Below are 21,765 nucleotides of genomic sequence, written 5' to 3'. Positions count from 1 at the left end.
GTGATAGTGAGTGGTAAAAGATAGTGCCAATGTTACTCTACTATCTAATTTTTCTTCTGCTTTACCACTTGGAGCTGTCAAAAGATATAATAGAAAAGCAATAAAATATACTAACGTCAGTGTTCCACAAAGAATGTTAAAAAAAAGGCTCAAGTAATGGATCAGTTAACATTTAGAAGTGCCATTACAAGAGATCTTCTGTTGGATAAAGATTTCTCATTGGATAATGCTGATTTTGCATCTACTTCATCATCCAAGTGCAAATGAGTCAAAAATCATTCTCCATTTCTTTGTAAAAATGAATTTACATCCAAAATGCATATTTTATTCAAATTACATATTTTTTTTTAATATGTCAAAATGGTTTAAATCAAATAGTTTCCTTTTTTATCGACTCCCCAATAACCCTTCGATTACATCCAGAATTATTCCCCCCACTTAAGAAACCGGAAACTTCCCCCTTTAAAGCGCATGTCCGGTAATCATGCGCAGTAAATTCGTCCCCCTAAAAATCAACCACCACCGACGAAGACTCCTCTCAACGTCGAACGTCCGTTAATAGCAAATTTTTTTTTAAAGCTAGATCGAAATAATTCCAAAATTCCTTACAATAGAAATTGGATTACAGTTTTTTTTTGAAATCCCCGCTTACATACGTAAAATTTAACGAGGAAGAGGAAGTTTTCTTTTTGTTGTGTGTTGTGTTAGTGGTGGGAGGGCTCCAATGGAGGGTTTGGGCGCTTACGGCGGTGGAAAGGCCGGCGGCTCCTTCGACCCGATCGGTTTTATTCGGCGGCCCCAAGTCATTTTAAGGGCCGTTTGTTGGGTGAGTAAGGAAAATTAAAAATGAAATTAAAGATTTTTTTATAAATTAATTAGCGTGTGTATTGTGTGAATGTAGCTACGAATCGATTCTTAGTCGAGCATTTTTGACAGATGAAAAGAAGATTTCTATTTTTCTTTCTTTTGTTATTGATTGCTGTTTAGCGTCGTTTTGCATAAATTTCTTTATTTTATAGCTCTTTTCAATCATAATTTTCGGCTGTATATCTTCACAAGGATGGATTAAGAATCCAACCACGAAAAAGGAAGAATGCTTGTATAATAATGATAGTAATGCTTGTAATTATGGGGTTGGAATAAGTGTGATAGCCTTTTTGGCCAGTATGGGGTTTTTAGCTGGAGAATATTTATTTGAGCAGATGTCGTCGGTTAAAACTCGCAAACATTACGTATTAGGCGATTTGGGATTCTCAGGTAAAACTCAAATTTAAATCAAATTTATCTAATCAATAATGTCTTTAGGATTTTGGTCATTTTTATTTTTCGTTGGATTTTGGTACCTAACCAGACAATGGGGAAAATCTGAAACACCTCCCAATGGTTATGGAGTGAATAATGTTCAAGCTGCTATCGCATTTTCTTTTTTCTCTATATTTACTTGGGTAAGTTAATTTTTTAATCAAATTAATTTATTTCATAATTAATAATAAACATAATAATGAATTGTGTATAGGCTGGGTGTGCATGGTTCGCTTATCAACGTTTTAGACAAGGTGCAGATGCTGCTTTTGCAACGAATTTCGAAGCGGACTCTACTTTACCGACATCTTATCCCAGTTATCCCGGCGGGCCGGATATGATGGACCAACAATATCAGCAACCACCTTTTTCTGCTGGTATAAATCAAAGAGGTAATTATTTTTATTAATTTTTAATGATTTAATTACTTAAAAGTGAAACATAACCTATTTTAAACGCCAAAACAAAGTTGTTACCAACACGAATTACCAAAATAACTGTCAATTTAACCTAAATTTTATTTATTTATTTATAACTTTGAAAATCGATTGTATTTGGTTAATTAGTTTATTTAACATGAAGAAAAACGAAAATGGATCATTTTTTAATAATATTTACTTCAAAAACATCAACATACATGGCTTTAGCCATTTGGATTATTTTATTTTTAATGACAATTAATTAAATGTCAAATCAAAAGCGAAACATAACCTATTTTAAACGCCAAAACAAAGTTGGTACCAACATGAATTACCAAAGTAACTGTCAATTTAAGCTCATTTTTATTTATTTATTTATTAGGTTTGAAAATCTAAACTGTTCAAAATAGAAAGCGACTGGAAAGAAAATTTAATAAAAAATACTTCTAGATACAAATTTTGACATTAATGAATACAATTATTAGTCAAAATATATGTATCATTGAAAACATGTTTAGGTCAAATTTGGAAATTACAAGTCCTCAACGCAATCGACACAGCACTTTTCGCGATGTTATCACAAATTCTTTGTGGTAGGTTTCGAAGAAGGCCATGTTTTCTTCTTGAAACCTGTTTTAACTTTTCACAATATTAATGACGTAAATTTCATATGCATTCATAAGTACAATGTTCAGAATTCCATAAAATACGACATGGACGCTTCTGGACATCTTTAAAAATCATCTGGAAATCTTTATCACTGTCTAGAAAGCGTTTAAACACTATTTGACAATTATAGAGACCATTAGAAAGTTTCTGGACACTTTTAGACAGCTTTAAAGTCCCCTAATTTATTACTACAAGTAGAACTAACACTAGAACTAGAAACATTCGGGTTTAGCCATCTTGAGAGACAAGCAAAAATCATTAAAAAGTTTCTGAACACTTCTGGACATCTTTAAAAAGCTTCTGGAAATCTTTATCACTGTCTAGAAAGCTTTTAAACACTATTTGATAATTATACAGACAATTAGAAAGCTTCTGGACACTTTTGGACATTTTTAAAGTCCCCTAATTTATTACTACAAGTAGAACTAACACTAGAACTAGAAACATTCGGGTTTAGCCGCCTTGAGAGACGAGCGAGAAATCATTAAACAGCTTTTAGACGCTTTAGGACATCTTTAAAAATCATCTGGAAATCTTTATCACTGTCTAGAAAGCGTTTAAACACTATTTGACAATTATAGAGACCATTAGAAAGCTTCTGGACACTTTTGGACATCTTTAAAGTCCCCAAATTTATTGCTACAAGTAGAACTAACACTAGAACTAGAAACATTCGGGTTTAGCCGTCTTGAGAGATGAGCGAAAAATCATTAAACAGTTTTTGGACATGTTTAAAAATCATCTGGAAATCTTTATCACTGTCTAGAAAGCGTTTAAACACTATTTGATAATTTTAGAGATCATTACAAAGCTTCTGGACATTTTTGGACATCTTTAAAGTCCCCTAATTTATTACTACAAGTAGAACTAACACTAGAACTAGAAACATTCGGGTTTAGCCGTCTTGAGAGATGAGCGAAAAATCATTAAACAGTTTTTGGACATGTTTAAAAATCATCTGGAAATCTTTATCACTGTCTAGAAAGCGTTTAAACACTGTTTGATAATTTTAGAGATCATTACAAAGCTTCTGGACATTTTTGGACATCTTTAAAGTCCCCAAATTTATTGCTACAAGTAGAACTAACACTAGAACTAGAAACATTCGGGTTTAGCCGTCTTGAGAGATGAGCGAAAAATCATTAAACAGTTTTTGGACATCTTTAAAAATCATCTGGAAATCTTTATCACTGTCTAGAAAGCGTTTAAACACTATTTGATAATTTTAGAGATCATTACAAAGCTTCTGGACATTTTTGGACATCTTTAAAGTCCCCTAATTTATTACTACAAGTAGAACTAATACTAGAACTAGAAACATTCGGGTTTAGCCGTCTTGAGAGATGAGCGAAAAATCATTAAACAGTTTTTGGACATCTTTAAAAATCATCTGGAAATCTTTATCACTGTCTAGAAAGCGTTTAAACACTATTTGATAATTTTAGAGATCATTACAAAGCTTCTGGACATTTTTGGACATCTTTAAAGTCCCCAAATTTATTGCTACAAGTAGAACTAACACTAGAACTAGAAACATTCGGGTTTAGCCGCCTTGAGAGACGAGCGAAAAATCATTAAACAGTTTTTGGACATGTTTAAAAATCATCTGGAAATCTTTATCACTGTCTAGAAAGCGTTTAAACACTATTTGATAATTTTAGAGATCATTACAAAGCTTCTGGACATTTCTGGACATTTTTGGACATCTTTAAAGTCCCCTAATTTATTACTACAAGTAGAACTAACACTAGAACTAGAAACATTCGGGTTTAGCCGTCTTGAGAGATGAGCGAAAAATCATTAAACAGTTTTTGGACATGTTTAAAAATCATCTGGAAATCTTTGTCACTGTCTAGAAAGCGTTTAAACACTATTTGATAATTTTAGAGATCATTACAAAGCTTCTGGACATTTTTGGACATCTTTAAAGTCCCCTAATTTATTACTACAAGTAGAACTAACACTAGAACTAGAAACATTCGGGTTTAGCCGTCTTGAGAGATGAGCGAAAAATCATTAAACAGTTTTTGGACATCTTTAAAAATCATCTGGAAATCTTTATCACTGTCTAGAAAGCGTTTAAACACTATTTGATAATTTTAGAGATCATTACAAAGCTTCTGGACATTTTTGGACATCTTTAAAGTCCCCAAATTTATTGCTACAAGTAGAACTAACACTAGAACTAGAAACATTCGGGTTTAGCCGCCTTGAGAGACGAGCGAAAAATCATTAAACAGTTTTTGGACATGTTTAAAAATCATCTGGAAATCTTTATCACTGTCTAGAAAGCGTTTAAACACTATTTGATAATTTTAGAGATCATTACAAAGCTTCTGGACATTTTTGGACATCTTTAAAGTCCCCTAATTTATTACTACAAGTAGAACTAACACTAGAACTAGAAAGATTTGGGTTTAGCCGTCTTGAGAAACGAGCAAAAATCATTAAAAAGTTTTTGAACACTTTTGGACATCTTTAAAAATTTTCTGGAAATCTTTATCACTATCTAGAAAGCGTTTAAACACTATTTGATAATTATAGAGACGAAGATTATTTTATTTTTAATGACAATAATGTTTAATAATGTTATTAACATAACCTATTTTAAACGTCAAAACAAAGTTGTTACCAACATGAATTACCAAAGTAACTGTCAATTTAACCTCATTTTTATTTATTTATTTATTAACTTTGAAAATCGATTGTATTTACATAATTAGTTTATTTAACATGAAGAAAGACAATAATGGATCATTTTGTAATAATATTTACTTCAAAACATCGACATACATGGCTTTAGTTAGTTGGATTATGTTATTTTTAATGACAATTAATTAAATGTCAAATCAAAAGCGAAACATAACCTATTTTAAATCAAAACAAAGTTGGTACCAATGAATTACCTAAGTAACTGTCAATTTAACCTCAATTTCATTTATTAACTTTGAAAATCGATTGTATTTAGTTAATTAGTCAATTTAATGTGAAGAAAAACAAAAATGGATCTTTTTTAATAATATTTACTTCAAAACATCGACATACATGGCTTTAGTTAGTTGGATTATGTTATTTTTAATGACAATTAATTAAATGTCAAATCAAAAGCGAAACATAACCTATTTTAAATCAAAACAAAGTTGGTACCAATGAATTACCTAAGTAACTGTCAATTTAACCTCAATTTCATTTATTAACTTTGAAAATCGATTGTATTTAGTTAATTAGTTAATTTAACATGAAGAAAAACAAAAATTGATCATTTTTGAATAATATTTACTTCAAAACTTCAACATTTATTAACTTTTTTATTTTTTTTAAGGTTCAGGCGAATTTCAAGCACCAGCTTATTAAAAAGAAATAAATATATACTGGATTTATCATTAACAGGAAATAACAAAAAAGATGTTATATCAGGTAGTATTATATGTAAGTAAATTAAAAAAAGAATGTTATCAGTACTTATAGATCTGTAATAGTAAAAAAAAAACAAGAAATAAAAGGAAAGTTAAAAATGATGGAAAAATTATAAATATAACGATATATATTTAAGGAATACTTAAAAGTATTTTTTGATGAAAAGAGGTGAAAAAAAAGACATTTTATTTATTTTCTTTGATACGTTAAGAAAGTTTGGTTAGATTTGACTTTGTGATATATTTTTTTGATTTGCCAAGAAACTAGCTTTATTTTATTTTTAATTTAGCGATTTTAAATGGGATTCTCGTGAATAAATGTTTAGAAGTCTGTGTAAAGATAAAAAATACTAACTAAGTATTAAAAGAAGCTTCTAGCACAAATTAGACTCGATTTTATTTCTTAATTGATATTTTACCATGAAATTAAGCTTGTATACAGTTTGTATAATAAGTAGGGGTTACAATGTAGTAAATGCAGCAGCATTTTAGTATTGTTCACATCTAGATACTTATTATGGAAATGTTTTCGGCAATAAAATGTAGATATATTTAACAAAATGAAATAATAATATACTTTAATGTAATTAATTGTACAAAATGTACTTTTTTTTTCTATAAAGGAAAAAAAGACGGAGTGTTGAGTATAATTGTTGATTTTTTTAAAATATTTATTTCATCAAAGTATTATTTTACTTAAAAAAAAAATTTGGGTTAATTTCATTGATTATTGTAATTACAATAAGAAAAAAAAATCGATTGAATATTATATTGTGGGTGTATATTTGTAAAATCGAAACATTACGATAAGTTACAAATAAATGTTATCAAAAATTATTTATTTATATTTTTTTTTTAATAAAAAAGAAATAAATAATACAAACCCATCAATCCAAATCGAATCCAAATCAAACCAAACCCAACCTAAATCACGTTTCATTTTCTTTCCATAATTTTTGTCAACTTTCCTTTTATTCAAAAAAAAAATCAAATAATAGTCGATAATTTTAAATTATTCATTATACGTTGAAAAATGTGTTTATGGTCAGGAATTTCAGTCAATAACTCTTGAACCACCGCTTGTAATCGCGTATTAATATCTTTTTGCTTCGTGTATTCCTCCATTATCTTCGAATCAGTTTTATAAGTTAAGAAAGGTTTTCTACCTTTAGCTAATTCAACGTAAATTTTTAATTTGCGCTGATTCAAAGCGAGAAGATCCAATTTCTAAAATTAAAAAATTTATGTTTATTAATGTTTGGTATTTTATGGTATTTTACCATTTGTTTGTCGGTTTTTTCTTCTTCAATTTGTTCCTTTAAATCTGCTTGTTTTTGTACAATACTTTCAGTTTCAACTTCTAACGAAGCGATTTGTTCTTCAGCTTGTTTAATTTCTTCGCTAACACGTTCTATTTGAGCTTCCAAATTTTCAACATCCTATAAAAATTTATTAAACTATTATTAATAATTTATTTTGTAAAGCGTTTGTAATGTATTTCTTAGACAATTAACTCCTCAGAAAGATTTACCAAGACCGTTGTATGTATTAAAGGGACTATTTTTTGCTATGACTAAAATTTGAATATGTTCAAAACAAGTTTGTATCAAAATTGGGGCTTCACTCGTCTATCGTCAATAGCATCTATAAAAAGGTAGTCAAATGAAGCCGAAGGTTAATTACTTGTGTTGGTTCAAAAAGAATTAATTCAGTCTTTGATGGGTTAGATTATGATGTTCAGAAATATCAGCTTTACTCTGAAGATCAGAGTTAATGCGTTCACAAGCAGCTGTCGCATCAGACGGCGGAAAAGAGCAGTACAGTTGAGTATCATCAGCGTAAAAATATGATCTACAATATTTTATGCAGGTTTTAAAATGACATGTATACAAAAGAGGTCCAAGAATGGATCCTTGTGGTACTGTCACCAACAATAACGGATTGTCGACGATTTTCTAAATAACTGCGCAGCAATCCAGACCAACATATTGTAAAATAGAACACGGTAGGTTTTGGTTGATTGTGTCAAATGCTTTGGAAAAATCTACAAGATACAAAACTGTGGCATTTCCCTTGTCTATTTCAGATACAACATGATCTATAATGGAAATTAATGCGGTGGTAGAACTGAAACCTGGTCTAAATCCAGACGGCAAGATACCGTTTTTGTCTAAAATCAGTAGGGTTCTTAATTTTTGATAACAGTCTAACCAGAGCAATGGTCAAATATAAAAGAATATGAGGACATGATAACTTAATTAACCCAATGCGATGTTGTATCTTCAAGCCGAGGTTCGCTTCTGGCCGAGGTTCGCTTCTGGCCAAGGCAGTAGCTCTATAACGTTTTATCTTTATGGGGCTTCATTGTAGCGCCTCGCCCGCGCGCGACCTCGGCTATAAACTGTATTAAACATTAAAAATATATCTTCCTTGCCTCAGCTTGCAATTGCAGTTTATATAAAAAAGTTTTCGAGGTTATATCTTCAAGCCGAGGTCGCTTGCGGCCGAGGCAGTAGCTCTATAACGTTTTATCTTTATGGGGTTTCATTGTAGCGCCTCGCCCGCAAGCGCCTCGTCTTTCCAACTTTATAATCAGCAAAAATACGTTTTCCTTACGTTAATATACAATAGCTATGTGCATAACAAGGTTGCGATGTAGTATCTCTATAAGGTTCTATCTTTATAGAACCTCATTGTAGCGCCTTGCCCGCATGCGACCTCGGCTATAAACTCCAATAAACATTAAAAATATATCTTCCTTGCCTCAGCTTGCAATTGCAGTTTATATAAAAAAGTTTTCGAGGTTATATCTTCAAGCCGAGGTCGCTTGCGGCCGAGGCAGTAGCTCTATAACTTTTTATCTATATGGGGCTTCATTGTAGCGTCTCGCCCGCAAGCGTCTCGTCTTTACAACTTTATAATCAGCAAAAATACGTCTTCCTTATGTTAATATACAGTAGCTATGTGCATAACAAGGTTGCGATGTAGTATCTTTAAGTCGAGGCAGTATCTCTATAAGGTTTTATCTTTATAGAACCTCATTGTAGCGCCTCGCCCGCACACAACCTCGGCTATAAACTCTAATAAACGTTAAAAATATATCTTCCTTGCCTCAGCTTGCAATTGCAGTGTATATAAAAAAGTTTTCGAGGTTGTATCTTGAAGCCGAGGTCGCTTGCGGCCGAGGCAGTAGCTCTATAACGTTTTATCTTTATGGAGCTTCATTGTAGCGCCTCGCCCGAAAGCGCCTCATCTTTACTACTTTATAATCAGCAAAAATACGTCTTCCTTATGTTAATATACAGTAGCTATGTGCATAACAAGGTTGCGATGTAGTATCTTTAAGTCGAGGCAGTATCTCTATAAGGTTTTATCTTTATAGAACCTCATTGTAGCGCCTCGCCCGCACGCGACCTCGGCTATAAACTCTAATAAACGTTAAAAATATATCTTCCTTGCCTCAGCTTGCAATTGCAGTTTATGTAAAACAGTTTTCGAGGTTATATCTTGAAGCCGAGGTCGCTTGCGGCCGAGGCAGTAGCTCTATAACGTTTTATCTATATTGGGCTTCATTGTAGCGCCTCGCCCGCAAGCGCCTCGGCTTTACAACTTTATAATCAGAAAAAATACGTCTTCCTTACGTTAATATACAGTAGCTATGTGCATAACAAGGTTGCGATGTCGTATCTTCAAGCCGAGGTCGCTTGCGACCGAGGCAGTATCTCTATAAGCTTTTATTTTTATAGAACCTCATTGTAGCGCCTCGCCCGCAAGCGCTTCGGCTTTACAACTTTATAATCAGAAAAAATACGTCTTCCTTACGTCAATATACAGTAGCTATGTACATAACAAGGTTGCGATGTAGTATCTTTAAGTCGAGGCAGTATCTCTATAAGGTTTTATCTTTATAGAACCTCATTGTAGCGCCTCGCCCGCAAGCGACCTCGGCTATAAACTCTAATAAACGTTAAAAATGTATCTTCCTTGCCTCAGCTTGCAATTGCAGTATATATAAAACAGTTTTCGAGGTTATATCTTGAAGCCGAGGTCGCTTGCGGCCGAGGCAATATCTCTATAAGGTTTTATCTTTATAGAACCCCATTGTAGCGCCTCGCCCGCAAGCGACCTCGGCTATAATATCTCTAATAAACGTTAAAAATATATCTTCCTTGCCTCAGCTTGCAATTGCAGTTTATATAAAAAAGTTTTCGAGGTTATATCTTCAAGCCGAGGTCGCTTGCGGCCGAGGCAGTATCTCTATAAGGTTTTATCTTTATAGAACCCCATTGTAGCGCCTCGCCCGCAAGCGACCTCGGCTATAAACTCTAATAAACGTTAAAAATATATCTTCCTTGCCTCAGCTTGCAATTGCTGTTTATATAAAAAAGTTTTCGGGTTTATATCTTCAAGCCGAGGTCGCTTGCGGCCGAGGCAGTAGCTCTATAACGTTTTATTTTTATGGGGCTTTATTGTAGCGCCTCGTCTTTACAATTTATAATCAGCAAAAATACGTCTTCCTTACGTTAATATACAGTAGCTATGTGCATAACGAGGTTGCGATGTAGTATCTTCAAGCCGAGGTCGTTTGCGGCTGAGGCAGTAGTTCTATAACTTTTTATCTATATGGGGCTTCATTGTAGGGTCTCGCCCGCAAGCGTCTCGTCTTTACAACTTTATAATCAGCAAAAATACGTCTTCCTTACGTCAATATATAGTAGCTATGTGCGTAACAAGGTTGCGATGTAGTATCTTCAAGCCGAGGTCGCAGTATCTTTATAAGATTTTATCTTTATGGAACCTCATTGTAGCGCCCCGCCCGCGCCAGTGTTGCGTTCAGCCCATTCACTCTGTTTCAAGATAACTAATTCGAATCGAAATGATCTGGCCATCTATCTATATCTGTAGAATTACTTTTTATTGAAGATATGCTTTTCATAATATCAATGTCATTAACTGGGTTAACTTAGATTATTTCACCACATACATTTAAATGTAGGTTATGTTAGTAATGGAGGTTATATGTCAAACATTGTCAAAGATATTAATTTAATGATTTTGCTTTCAAAGAAAACATTTTCAGCTTGTGAAAACACTAACAGATTCATGACAACGCTCACAAGACGTTTCGATTTGAGGTTATAATCATAGAGTGACATCCCTTAGAAGAACAGACGTACTTTTTCGACGTGGCCATTTGAATTGTACACCAGACATATTAAACTAATGCTATCTCTTTCCAACACACATTACTCTCTAGCGGTTTGTGAACTACGTATGGCATTTGTAAGAGCGGAAAATGATGATTTACTGCCAGCTCTCGTGGCGTCTACTATAATCAACTTATTATTCATATAAAAGTCAGAAAGTTAATTATCCTGAATCAGGACTCATAACTGATGCATTTTGCGCTATGGAGTTTACAAAAAAAAAGTGGTTTATCTTGTCAGAATTACGGAGATATCCAGCAATTATGCTGTGCTTAATGTTATTCAACCCAAGTGATTTGATACCAATCCATGCGTTATAGCTTTCTTTTTCCTGTCTATAGCAGTATTTGTCATATTTCTTAAATCTTTATAGTAATTCCATGCTGGAAGTCCTAAAATCTTTTCTTTATGTGGATGAACTTCTTTTGGCACAGTTTGTCTTTTTTGTATATGGGGCATATTATTGCCTTGTTCCATTTCTTTGGTATACCTTGTTTTTGCCATACCTTTGTAATCATTACATGTAAAATTTCCTACTTCCTATTCTGAACAGTTTTGACTAAATATCACCAATGCTAGGATATTCCTTTGGCAAATTAAGCCAAAGGAAAAATTAAGCAAATTAAGCTTTTCTGAAATTGAAAATGCTTGATATGAGATAACCGGATATAGCAGAGATATTCGTTTGAATTGTGCCAACTTAATGGTGAATATTATGATATAAAGTTAAAAAAAAATCATACATCTTGCATTTGCTTCAATTTATTTTTGGCATCATCCAATTTCCTCGCAATAATAATCCCGCTTTGTCCCGTTTTGCTCTTTTTTTCTCGAGCTTCCGCGTTCGTTACAATCGCATCCCTCCTTGAGATGCAATGATCCAAATCGTGAATTAGTTTGTCTTGGGCCCTCTTTAATTGACCGTATCTAACCTAAAAAAAATTTGATAATTATTTAATTCCTCATTTTGAATCATTTTTACCCTCATCCTATGAATTTCACTTCTCATCATTCCAACCTCCCCACCCGCCGATTTCGCGTCATTGATATTCTTTTTCGTTTCAACCAACATTTTCCAATGTTTCTCCCATTCTAAAGCTTCGCGATTTTTATCGATTAGGTCGGTGCTGAGTTGTTGAATATCGTTTTGTAAGTCTTGTATGTCCGATTCTAATTTTATTATTGACATTTCAAAATCCTAAAATATTTAAAAAAGTAATAATAATTAATATTTTATTAATTAATCACTTTTAATCGGCAAGTAAAATCATTCTGAAACATTTCATTCGCTTCATCGAGAAATTGTTTGCTGCTTTTCTTTTTCCCTAATTGCTCGGTGCAATTTAAAATTTGATTTTGTAACTTTTTAATCGACCTCGTCATATTCGCCTCTTGTTTATTATACAAATCTAATTCATCGTTCACTTTTAAATTTCTTTGCTCGAGAATCATTGTTTCTAAAAATTAAAATTCTTAAACATTTTTTTTTATTACTTATTATAAAATTTACGTTTTCTTAATAGATTGCTGTCGTGAATTTGTTGTTGGCGTTGTTCCGATAAAAATACAACGTGGCTTTGTTCTCTTAACCAAAATCTTTGTAACTCTTTATTTTTTTCTTGTACTTCCGCAATGTGTTGTTCTAAAGCGTTAATTTTTAATTCGTGAGGACTTCTTTCCACATTTCCAGCCCTTTCCATTAAAGCCTCGTATTTTTGGTTCAAAACGTGAACATCTCGTTCTCTTTTCGCAGTTAAATTCACCAAATATTCACTTTGGCTGATTACGGAATTCAATTTCATCTCAACCTCGTTTTGTTGCACCAACAACTCCTTTAAATGACTTTCAAGTTCAGCGTTGAACCTTTTTTGGCTTTCAATATCCATAAGAATTTTTGCGTTTTTATTTTCAGTTGTGCTTAAAGATATTTCTAAAACCCGATTTTTTTCTCGGACTTCCCGCAACGTTTTCGCCATGTATTTCGATGCTTTATCGTTGGTTATTTGATCTTGAAGCGCCGTCACTATCGCTTCTTCAATTTCGTGCTTTTTCACATCAAACTTTTGGATATCGTGCAATGTTGCGTTGATTTGCTTGGTTAAAACGTGATTTTCTATCGCTGCTTTTTGTAAATCTCGTTCTGTTTGATCAACTATTGCTTGAACTTGCATTACCGCTCTTTCCAAAGCGAGCCGTTTTGATTCTTCGACGTCAACTTGGTGTCTACACGCGCTTATATCGCTTTCTAATCTTGCTTTAAACATCGTTAATGACTCGTTTATGTTCATTTCTGTTTTGCAAAGTTTTTTTAATTGTTCCGTTTCGGTTATTATACTTCTTAATTTTTCATTTGCTGTCCTATATAAATATAAAAATTAAATATCTAAATTTAAAATTCTTTTGTTTTACACAGGGACGATAGAATCTAATGGGTGAACAGCTCGATGGACCGTTCGTGACGTCACGCATGGGTCTGAAGACACACGGGTAAGCCCAAAACATTCTTGTTCTAGGCCTAGTGTTGCTAGTAGAGATAGTGGTAGTACTAATAGCTTGAAAGATCTATTCTAGAAGTTTAAATCTAGGATGGATCTTCTAAATGTCAAAATCGATCAATTACATTCATAAAGCTACCATAAGTCAGAAACTATAGCGGATAGAATAAAATGTTGTGCACCAAAATTGTTCATTTTGAACCAAAAAAGTACAATCCATAACAAAGATTTCTTCTAGATGTCTGCTTTTCTGCAAACCAACCTATGATCTTCTAAATGTCAAAATCGATCGCACATTAATAAATCTGGCATAAGTCAGAAACTATAAGCGATAGATAAAAAAGTTTTCCACCAAAATTGTTCATTTTGAACCAAAAAGGTATAATCCATAACAAAGATTTCTTCTAGTTGTCTGCATTTTCTGAAAAAACTAATCCATAACCTTCTAAATGTCAAATTCCAACAGTTATGTTCATAAATCTGATATAAGTCAGAAGCTATAACTGATAGAGAAAAATATTGTGAACCAAAATTGTTCATTTTGAATCAAAAAAGCATAGTCCATAACGAAAATCTCTTCTAGATATCTGCATTTTCTGCAAACCAACCTATGATCTTCTAAATGTCAAAATCGATCGCACATTAATAAATCTGGCATAAGTCAGAAACTATAAGCGATAGAGAAAAATGTTTTGCATCAAAATTATTCATTTTGAACCAAAAAAGTATAATCCATAACAAAGATTTCTTCTAGATGTCTACTTTTCTGCAAACCAACCTATGATCTTCTAAATGTCAAAATCGATCGCACATTAATAAATCTGGCATAAATCAGAAACTATAAGCGATAGAGAAAAATGTTTTGCATCAAAATTATTCATTTTGAACCAAAAAAGTATAATCCATAACAAGGATTTCTTCTAGATGTCTGCATTTTCTGCAAACCAACCTATGATCTTCTAAATGTCAAAATCGATCGTACATTAATAAATCTGGCATAAGTCAGAAACTATAAGCGATAGAGAAAAATGTTTTGCATCAAAATTATTCACTTTGAACCAAAAAAGTATAATCCATAACAAAGATTTCTTCTAGATGTCTGCTTTTTTGTAAACCAACCTATGATCTTCTAAATGTCAAAATCGATCGCACATTAATAAATCTGGCATAAGTCAGAAACTATAAGCGATAGAGAAAAATGTTTTACATCAAAATTGTTCATTTTGAACCAAAAAAGTATAATCCATAACAAAGATTTCTTCTAGATGTCTGCATTTTCTGCAAACCAACCTATGATCTTCTAAATGTCAAAATCGATCGCACATTAATAAATCTGGCATAAGTCAGAAACTATAAGCGATAAAGAAAAATGTTTTGCATCAAAATTGTTCATTTTGAACCAAAAAAGTATAATCCATAACAAAGATTTCTTCTAGATGTCTGCTTTTCTGCAAACCAACCTATGATCTTCTAAATGTCAAAATCGATCGCACATTAATAAATCTGGCATAAGTCAGAAACTATAAGCGATAGAGAAAAATGTTTTGCATCAAAATTATTCATTTTGAACCAAAAAAGTATAATCCATAACAAAGATTTCTTCTAGATGTCTGCTTTTCTGCAAACCAACATATGATCTTCTAAATGTCAAAATCGATCGCACATTAATAAATCTAGCATAAGTCAGAAAGTATAAGCGATAGAGAAAAATGTTTTGCACCAAAATTGTTCATTTTGAACCAAAAAAGTATAATCCATAACAAAGATTTCTTCTAGTTGTCTGCATTTTCTGAAAAAACTAATCCATAATCTTCTAAATGTCAAATTCCAACAGTTATGTTCATAAATCTGATATAAGTCAGAAGCTATAACTGATAGAGAAAAATATTGTGAACCAAAATTGTTCATTTTGAATCAAAAAAGCATAGTCCATAACGAAGATCTCTTCTAGATATCTGCATTTTTTGCAAATCAACCTATTATCTTCTAAATGTCAACATCGATCACACATTAACAAAACCTGGCATAAGTCAGAAACTATAAGCGATAGAGAAAATGTTTTGCATCAAAATTGTTCATTTTGAACCAAAAAAGTACAATCTATCACAAAGATTTCTTCTAGATGTCTGCTTTTCTGCAAACCAACCTATGATCTTCTAAATGTCAAAATCGATCGCACATTAATAAATCTGGCATAAGTCAGAAACTATAAGCGATAGAGAAAAATGTTTTGCATCAAAATTATTCATTTTGAACCAAAAAAGTATAATCCATAACAAAGATTTCTTCTAGATGTCTGCTTTTCTGCAAACCAACCTATGATCTTCTAAATGTCAAAATCGATCGCACATTAATAAATCTGGCATAAGTCAGAAACTATAAGCGATAGAGAAAAATGTTTTACATCAAAATTGTTCGTTTTGAACCAAAAAAGTATAATCCATAACAAAGATTTCTTCTAGATGTCTGCATTTTCTGCAAACCAACCTATGATCTTCTAAATGTCAAAATCGATCGCACATTAATATATCTGGCATAAGTCAGAAACTATAAGCGATAGAGAAAAATGTTTTGCATCAAAATTATTCATTTTGAACCAAAAAAGTATAATCCATAACAAAGATTTCTTCTAGATGTCTGCTTTTCTGCAAACCAACCTATGATCTTCTAAATGTCAAAATCGATCGCACATTAATAAATCTGGCATAAGTCAGAAACTATAAGCGATAGAGAAAAATGTTTTACATCAAAATTGTTCGTTTTGAACCAAAAAAGTATAATCCATAACAAAGATTTCTTCTAGATGTCTGCATTTTCTGCAAACCAACCTATGATCTTCTAAATGTCAAAATCGATCGCACATTAATAAATCTGGCATAAGTCAGAAACTATAAGCGATAGAGAAAAATGTTTTGCATCAAAATTATTCATTTTGAACCAAAAAAGTATAATCCATAACAAAGATTTCTTCTAGATGTCTGCTTTTCTGCAAACCAACCTATGATCTTCTAAATGTCAAAATCGATCGCACATTAATATATCTGGCAAAAGTCAGAAACTATAAGCGATAGAGAAAAATGTTTTACATCAAAATTGTTCGTTTTGAACCAAAAAAGTATAATCCATAACAAGGATTTCTTCTAGATGTCTGCATTTTCTGCAAACCAACCTATGATCTTCTAAATGTCAAAATCGATCGTACATTAATAAATCTGGCATAAGTCAGAAATTATAAGCGATAGAATAAAATGTTTTGCATCAAAATTGTTCATTTTGAACCAAAAAAGTATAATCCATAACAAAGATTTCTTCTAGATGTCTGCATTTTCTGCAAACCAACCTATGATCTTCTAAATGTCAAAAACGATCGCACATTAATAAATCTGGCATAAGTCAGAAACTATAAGCGATAGAATAAAATGTTTTGCACCAAAATTGTTCATTTTGAACCAAAAAAGTATAATCCATAACAAAGATTTCTTCTAGTTGTCTTCATTTTCTGAAAAAACTAATCCATAATCTTCTAAATGTCAAATTCCAACAGTTATTTTCATAAATCTGATATGTCAGAAGCTATAACTGATAGAGAAAAATATTGTGAACCAAAATTATTCATTTTGAATCAAAAAAGCATAGTCCATAACGAAGTTCTCTTCTAGATGCCTGCATTTTCTGCAAACCAACCTATGATTTTCTAAATGTCAAAATCGATCGCACATTAATAAATCTGGCATAAGTCAGAAACTATAAGCGATAGAGAAAAATGTTTTGCATCAAAATTATTCACTTTGCACCAAAAAACCATAATCCATAAAAAATTTCTTCTAGATGTCTACATTTTCTGAAAAAACTAATCCATAATCTTCTAAATGTCAAATTTCAGCACTTATGTTCATAAATCTGCTATAAGTCAGAAGCTATAACTGATAGAGAAAAATATTGTGCACCAAAATTGTTTATTTTGAATCGAAAAACCATAATCCATAACAAAGATTTCTTCTAGATGTATACATTTTCTGCAAACTAATCCATAATCTTCTAAATATCAATTTCTAGCACTTATGTTCATAAATCTGCTATAAATCATAAGCCATAACTGATAGAAAAAAATATTGTCCATCAAAATTGTTCATTTTGAACCAAAAAAGCATAATCCATAAAAAGAATTTCTTCTAGATATCTACATTTTCTGAAAAAACTAATCCATAATCTTCTAAATGTCAAATTCCAGCACTTATGTTCATAAATCTGCTATAAGTCAGAAGCTATAACTGATAGAGAAAAATATTGTGCACCAAAATTGTTCATTTTGAATCGAAAAAGCATAATCCATATCAAAGATTTCTTCTAGATGTCTGCATTTTCTACAAACTAATCCATAATCTTCTAAATGTCAAATTCCAGCACTTATGTTCATAAATCTGCCATAAGTCAGAAGCTGTAACCGATAGAGAAAAATATTGTGCACCAAAATTGTTCATTTTGAATCGAAAAAGCATAATACATAACAAAGATCTTTTCTAGATGTCAGAATTTTCTGCAAATCAACCTATGATCTTCTAAATGTAAAAATCGATTACACACCTTAATAAATCCTGGCATAAGTCAGAAATTATAAGCGGCAGGGAAAAATATTTGGCACCAAAATTGTTCATTTTGAACCAAAAAAGCATAATCCATATCAAATTCTTCTAGATGTCTGCATTTTCTGCAAACTAATCCATAATCGTCTAAATATCAAATTCCAGCACTTATGTTCATAAATCTGCCATAAGTCAGAACCTATAACCGATAGAGAAAAATATTGTACACCAAAATTGTTCGTTTTGAATCGAAAAAGCATAATCCACAACAAAGATCTCTTCTAGATGTCAGCATTTTCTGCAAACGAACCTATGATCTTCTAAATGTCAAAATCGATCACACATTAATGAATCTGGCATAAGTCAGAAACTATAAGCGATAGAGAAAAATGTTTTGCACCAAAATTGTTCATTTTGAACCAGAAAAGCATAATCCATAACAAATATCTTTTCTAGATGTCAGAATTTTCTGCAAATCAACCTATGATCTTCTAAATGTCAAAATCGATTACACATTAATAAATCTGGCATAAGTCAGAAACTATAAGCGATAGAGAAAAATATTGTGCACCAAAATTGTTCATTTTGAATCGAAAAAGCATAATCCATAACAAATATCTTTTCTAGATGTCAGAATTTTCTGCAAATCAACCTATGATCTTCTAAATGTCAAAATCGATTACACACCTTAATAAATCCTGGCATAAGTCAGAAATTATAAGCGGCAGGGAAAAATATTTTGCACCAAAATTGTTCATTTTGAACCAAAAAAGCATAATCCATATCAAAGATTTCTTCTAGATGTCTGCATTTTCTGCAAACTAATCCATAATCGTCTAAATATCAAATTCCAGCACTTATGTTCATAAATCTGCCATAAGTCAGAAGCTATAACCGATAGAGAAAAATATTGTGCACCAAAATTGTTCATTTTGAATCGAAAAAGCATAATCCATAACAAAGATCTTTTCTAGATGTCAGAATTTTCTGCAAATCAACCTATGATCTTTTAAATGTAAAAATCGATTACACACCTTAATAAATCCTGGCATAAGTCAGAAACTATAAGCGGTAGGGAAAAATATTTTGCACCAAAATTGTTCATTTTGAACCAAAAAAGCATAATCCATAACAAAGATTTCTTCTAGATGTCTACATTTTTTGAAAAAACTAATCCATAATCTTCTAAATGTCAAATCCAGCACTTATGTTCATAAATCTGCTATAAGTCAGAAGCTATAACTGATACAAAAAAATATTGTGCACCAAAATTGTTTATTTTGAATCGAAAAAGCATAATCCATAACAAAGATTTCTTCTATATGTCTACATTTTCTGCAAAGCAACCTATGATCTTCTAAATGTCAAAATCGATCGCTTATATTAATAGATCTGCCATAAATCAAAAACTATAAGCGATAGAGAAAAATGTTTTGCACCAAAATTCTTCATTTAGTACCAAAAAAGCATAATCCATAACAATGATCTATTCTACATGTCTGCATTTTCTGCAAAGTAACCCATAATCGTCCAAATATCAAAGTCGAACACTTTCACTAATATATCTGACACTGCTCAAAAATTGTGATCGATAGAGAATGTTCACCACAAAAATTGTTGATTTTGTACCAAGAAAGCATAATCCATAACAAAGATCTATTCTACATGTCTGCATTTTTTGCAAAGTAACTCATAATCTTCAAAATATGAAAATCGAACACTTACATTAAAAATCTGTTACAACTCAAAAGTTATGATCGATAGAGAAAAATGTTGCACACCAAAATTGGTCATTTTGAACCAAGAAAGCATAATTTACAACAAACTTACTCATAATCTTCTACATCCGTTCTAAAAGTAAAGTAAAGGTCTAACTGCTCCTCTATTTTGCCCAAGCCTCGCCGAATATGTGTGTCGCTTGAAATTGTAATTGTTTATCACCATCGTAGTTTCAAGTAATTTCTATGTATTCTTAATTTGAAAGTTAATTTCAAGGATAGCTAGGAAACTAAAAAACTTTTTCAAAATTTTTTTTCACCACTAATTGGTGAAAAAAAATTAGGAATAAATCACCAAGTTTATGCGTATAAGTTGAGAATCACCTGTATATGTTAATTAAAAAGAAACAGAAATAAGCCGTGCGGGAAGAGGAAGGTTCCGTTCCGACCAATCGGAAAAGATGTTCTAAACTGGACGTTACGCCTTTATTTCTTTATGTAGGAAAAATAAAGGTGTGACATTCTGTCTGGAACACACACCACCTCGTTTGGGGTCGAAATTTTTTCGGTAGATTATTTTTGGAATAATAATTAAAACGAGACTAACGCTAGGACTAGAACTAGCTAGATTTTAGTTATAGATCATTTTTGTATTACTCCTTTTAGATTCTACCGTCTTTAATTGTACTTACTGTAACTCTTGATAAATTTGATTATAATATTTATCCCTAGCACCAATAGCAATTACAACGGAGTGCCATCCTCGAATTAAACATCGATGTTCAGCTTGCGTCGCTTCAATATCAGTATTACTCATAGCTAAATTTTGCGCCAAAGTTTCACGTTCTGCCTCCTTAACCCTAAGTTGCATCAAAATAGTTTCTAATTCAGCTTCAAGTTTCCAAATTTCCGTCGTTAATTTATAGACTAAAACGTCGAGTTCGCGTTTTTCTTCGGCAAATTTCAACTTATCTTTTCTGGTTTTATCGAAAATTCTTTGATTCGTTTTTAATTCGCTTTCGATGTCAGTTTCCCATTCTTGCATTTGGTTCATTAATAAATGCACCGATTCGACTTCCTTTCTTAATTCGATCTCTGTCTTTTCAGCTTCGAATTCTCGCTGTTTTTCTTCGTTAAAAAGTTTGGTGCTTTCTTGAAGTTCATTCTCCATTTCTTCGCGTGCTTCCGTTATATTTTCCAAATCGCTCACGAATTCGTCGATATCTTTTTGTTGTTTTATAACCCCTAATTGAAATTCGTAAGCTTGAGTACCCAAAGATTCTTTCTCCCCGATTTTTAGTTTAGCTCCGGCTTCGTATTCGAAAGCTTCGTTTTTTAAATGTTCGATTTGTCTTAAAAGGTGCTCTTTTAAGGCGAGTTGAAACTTTTGTAAAAGCGGATGTTCGGGTTCTAAGACCGCGTTTGCGGCTTCATCATCTTCTTCTGCTTTCTTTTTAGCTTCTTCTTCCTCTTTTTTCTTGGTTTCTTCGTCCTTTTCGTCGTCGCGAGGCGATCCCGGTTGAGAATCTCCATCACCGTCTTCGCGCTTTGTCACAAAATATTTTTTAATCACAACCGGGGGTTGATTTTCGAAAAAATCAAAGCTTTTATCCAAAGAATCATCATCGTTTTCACCCTTATCGACTTTTTCAACTTTTTCACCGTTATCACCACTTCCGCTAGCCATTTTTACTGTCATTAAAACATTACGTTACCATGGCAACTAAAGTTTCCATGGAAACATTTAAAAATTGTAGGAAACTGTAATCGAAAATTCGTTTTCACGCAATAGATGGCTCTTTTTGAATTGATTTATTTAAAAAAATCGTTTTGTAAGATCAACTAGTGAATAGTGGCAAATTTAAGACCTACATTTCCATTTCAATACCGAAAATCAACCCTATAAGTTAACCCCACGCGTAGGGTATTCATCATAACTCCCTTCGTACACGTTCG

At 32.2% G+C, this 21,765-nt stretch overlaps 3 protein-coding genes across 3 annotated transcripts in view; 2 read left to right on the top strand and 1 right to left on the bottom strand.

The window, feature by feature from the left end:
* Positions 1 to 493: 493 nt before the first annotated feature.
* LOC111413573 (synaptogyrin) lies at positions 494 to 6,643 on the top strand. Its single transcript, XM_023044596.2, has 5 exons — positions 494 to 826; positions 1,020 to 1,257; positions 1,306 to 1,445; positions 1,517 to 1,694; positions 5,713 to 6,643. The coding sequence occupies exons 1-5, from the start codon at positions 725 to 727 to the stop codon at positions 5,742 to 5,744; spliced, it is 690 nt and encodes a 229-aa protein (XP_022900364.2). The 5' UTR covers positions 494 to 724; the 3' UTR covers positions 5,745 to 6,643.
* LOC111413531 (lethal (2) 41Ab) lies at positions 6,562 to 21,501 on the bottom strand. Its single transcript, XM_023044536.2, has 7 exons — positions 20,502 to 21,501; positions 12,524 to 13,371; positions 12,262 to 12,470; positions 11,996 to 12,211; positions 11,757 to 11,945; positions 7,087 to 7,245; positions 6,562 to 7,033 (listed from the first exon to the last, which is right to left on the bottom strand). Exons 1-7 carry the CDS (start codon positions 21,494 to 21,496, stop codon positions 6,794 to 6,796), a joined length of 2,856 nt encoding a protein of 951 aa, XP_022900304.2. The 5' UTR covers positions 21,497 to 21,501; the 3' UTR covers positions 6,562 to 6,793.
* The window catches only part of LOC111413529 (probable serine/threonine-protein kinase DDB_G0282963), a 155,453-nt gene continuing 147,119 nt past the window's right edge, over positions 13,432 to 21,765 (top strand). The window contains exon 1 of the mRNA XM_071196088.1: positions 13,432 to 13,500. The gene's annotated coding sequence lies outside the window, so the exon portion shown is untranslated. The remainder of the gene's footprint in view (positions 13,501 to 21,765) is intronic.

Source organism: Onthophagus taurus, chromosome 5 (genome assembly GCF_036711975.1).
Source record: "Onthophagus taurus isolate NC chromosome 5, IU_Otau_3.0, whole genome shotgun sequence".
Classification (NCBI taxonomy): Eukaryota; Metazoa; Arthropoda; class Insecta; order Coleoptera; family Scarabaeidae; genus Onthophagus; species Onthophagus taurus.
This window is presented reverse-complemented; position numbering and strand designations above follow the sequence as displayed.

Excerpts from the sequence above, each read along its gene's own strand:
- LOC111413573 (XM_023044596.2), top strand. The coding sequence starts at position 725 with ATGGAGGGTTTGGGCGCTTACGGCGGTGGAAAGGCCGGCGGCTCCTTC. Across the intron at positions 827-1,019 it reads TTTTAAGGGCCGTTTGTTGG|CTCTTTTCAATCATAATTTT; the intron begins GTGAGTAAGGAA and ends TTTATTTTATAG. Across the intron at positions 1,258-1,305 it reads AGGCGATTTGGGATTCTCAG|GATTTTGGTCATTTTTATTT; the intron begins GTAAAACTCAAA and ends TAATGTCTTTAG.
- LOC111413531 (XM_023044536.2), bottom strand. The coding sequence starts at position 21,496 with ATGGCTAGCGGAAGTGGTGATAACGGTGAAAAAGTTGAAAAAGTCGAT. Across the intron at positions 12,471-12,523 it reads CAGCAATCTATTAAGAAAAC|AAACAATGATTCTCGAGCAA; the intron begins GTAAATTTTATA and ends TTTAATTTTTAG. Across the intron at positions 7,034-7,086 it reads AAAAAACCGACAAACAAATG|AAATTGGATCTTCTCGCTTT; the intron begins GTAAAATACCAT and ends TTTTAATTTTAG.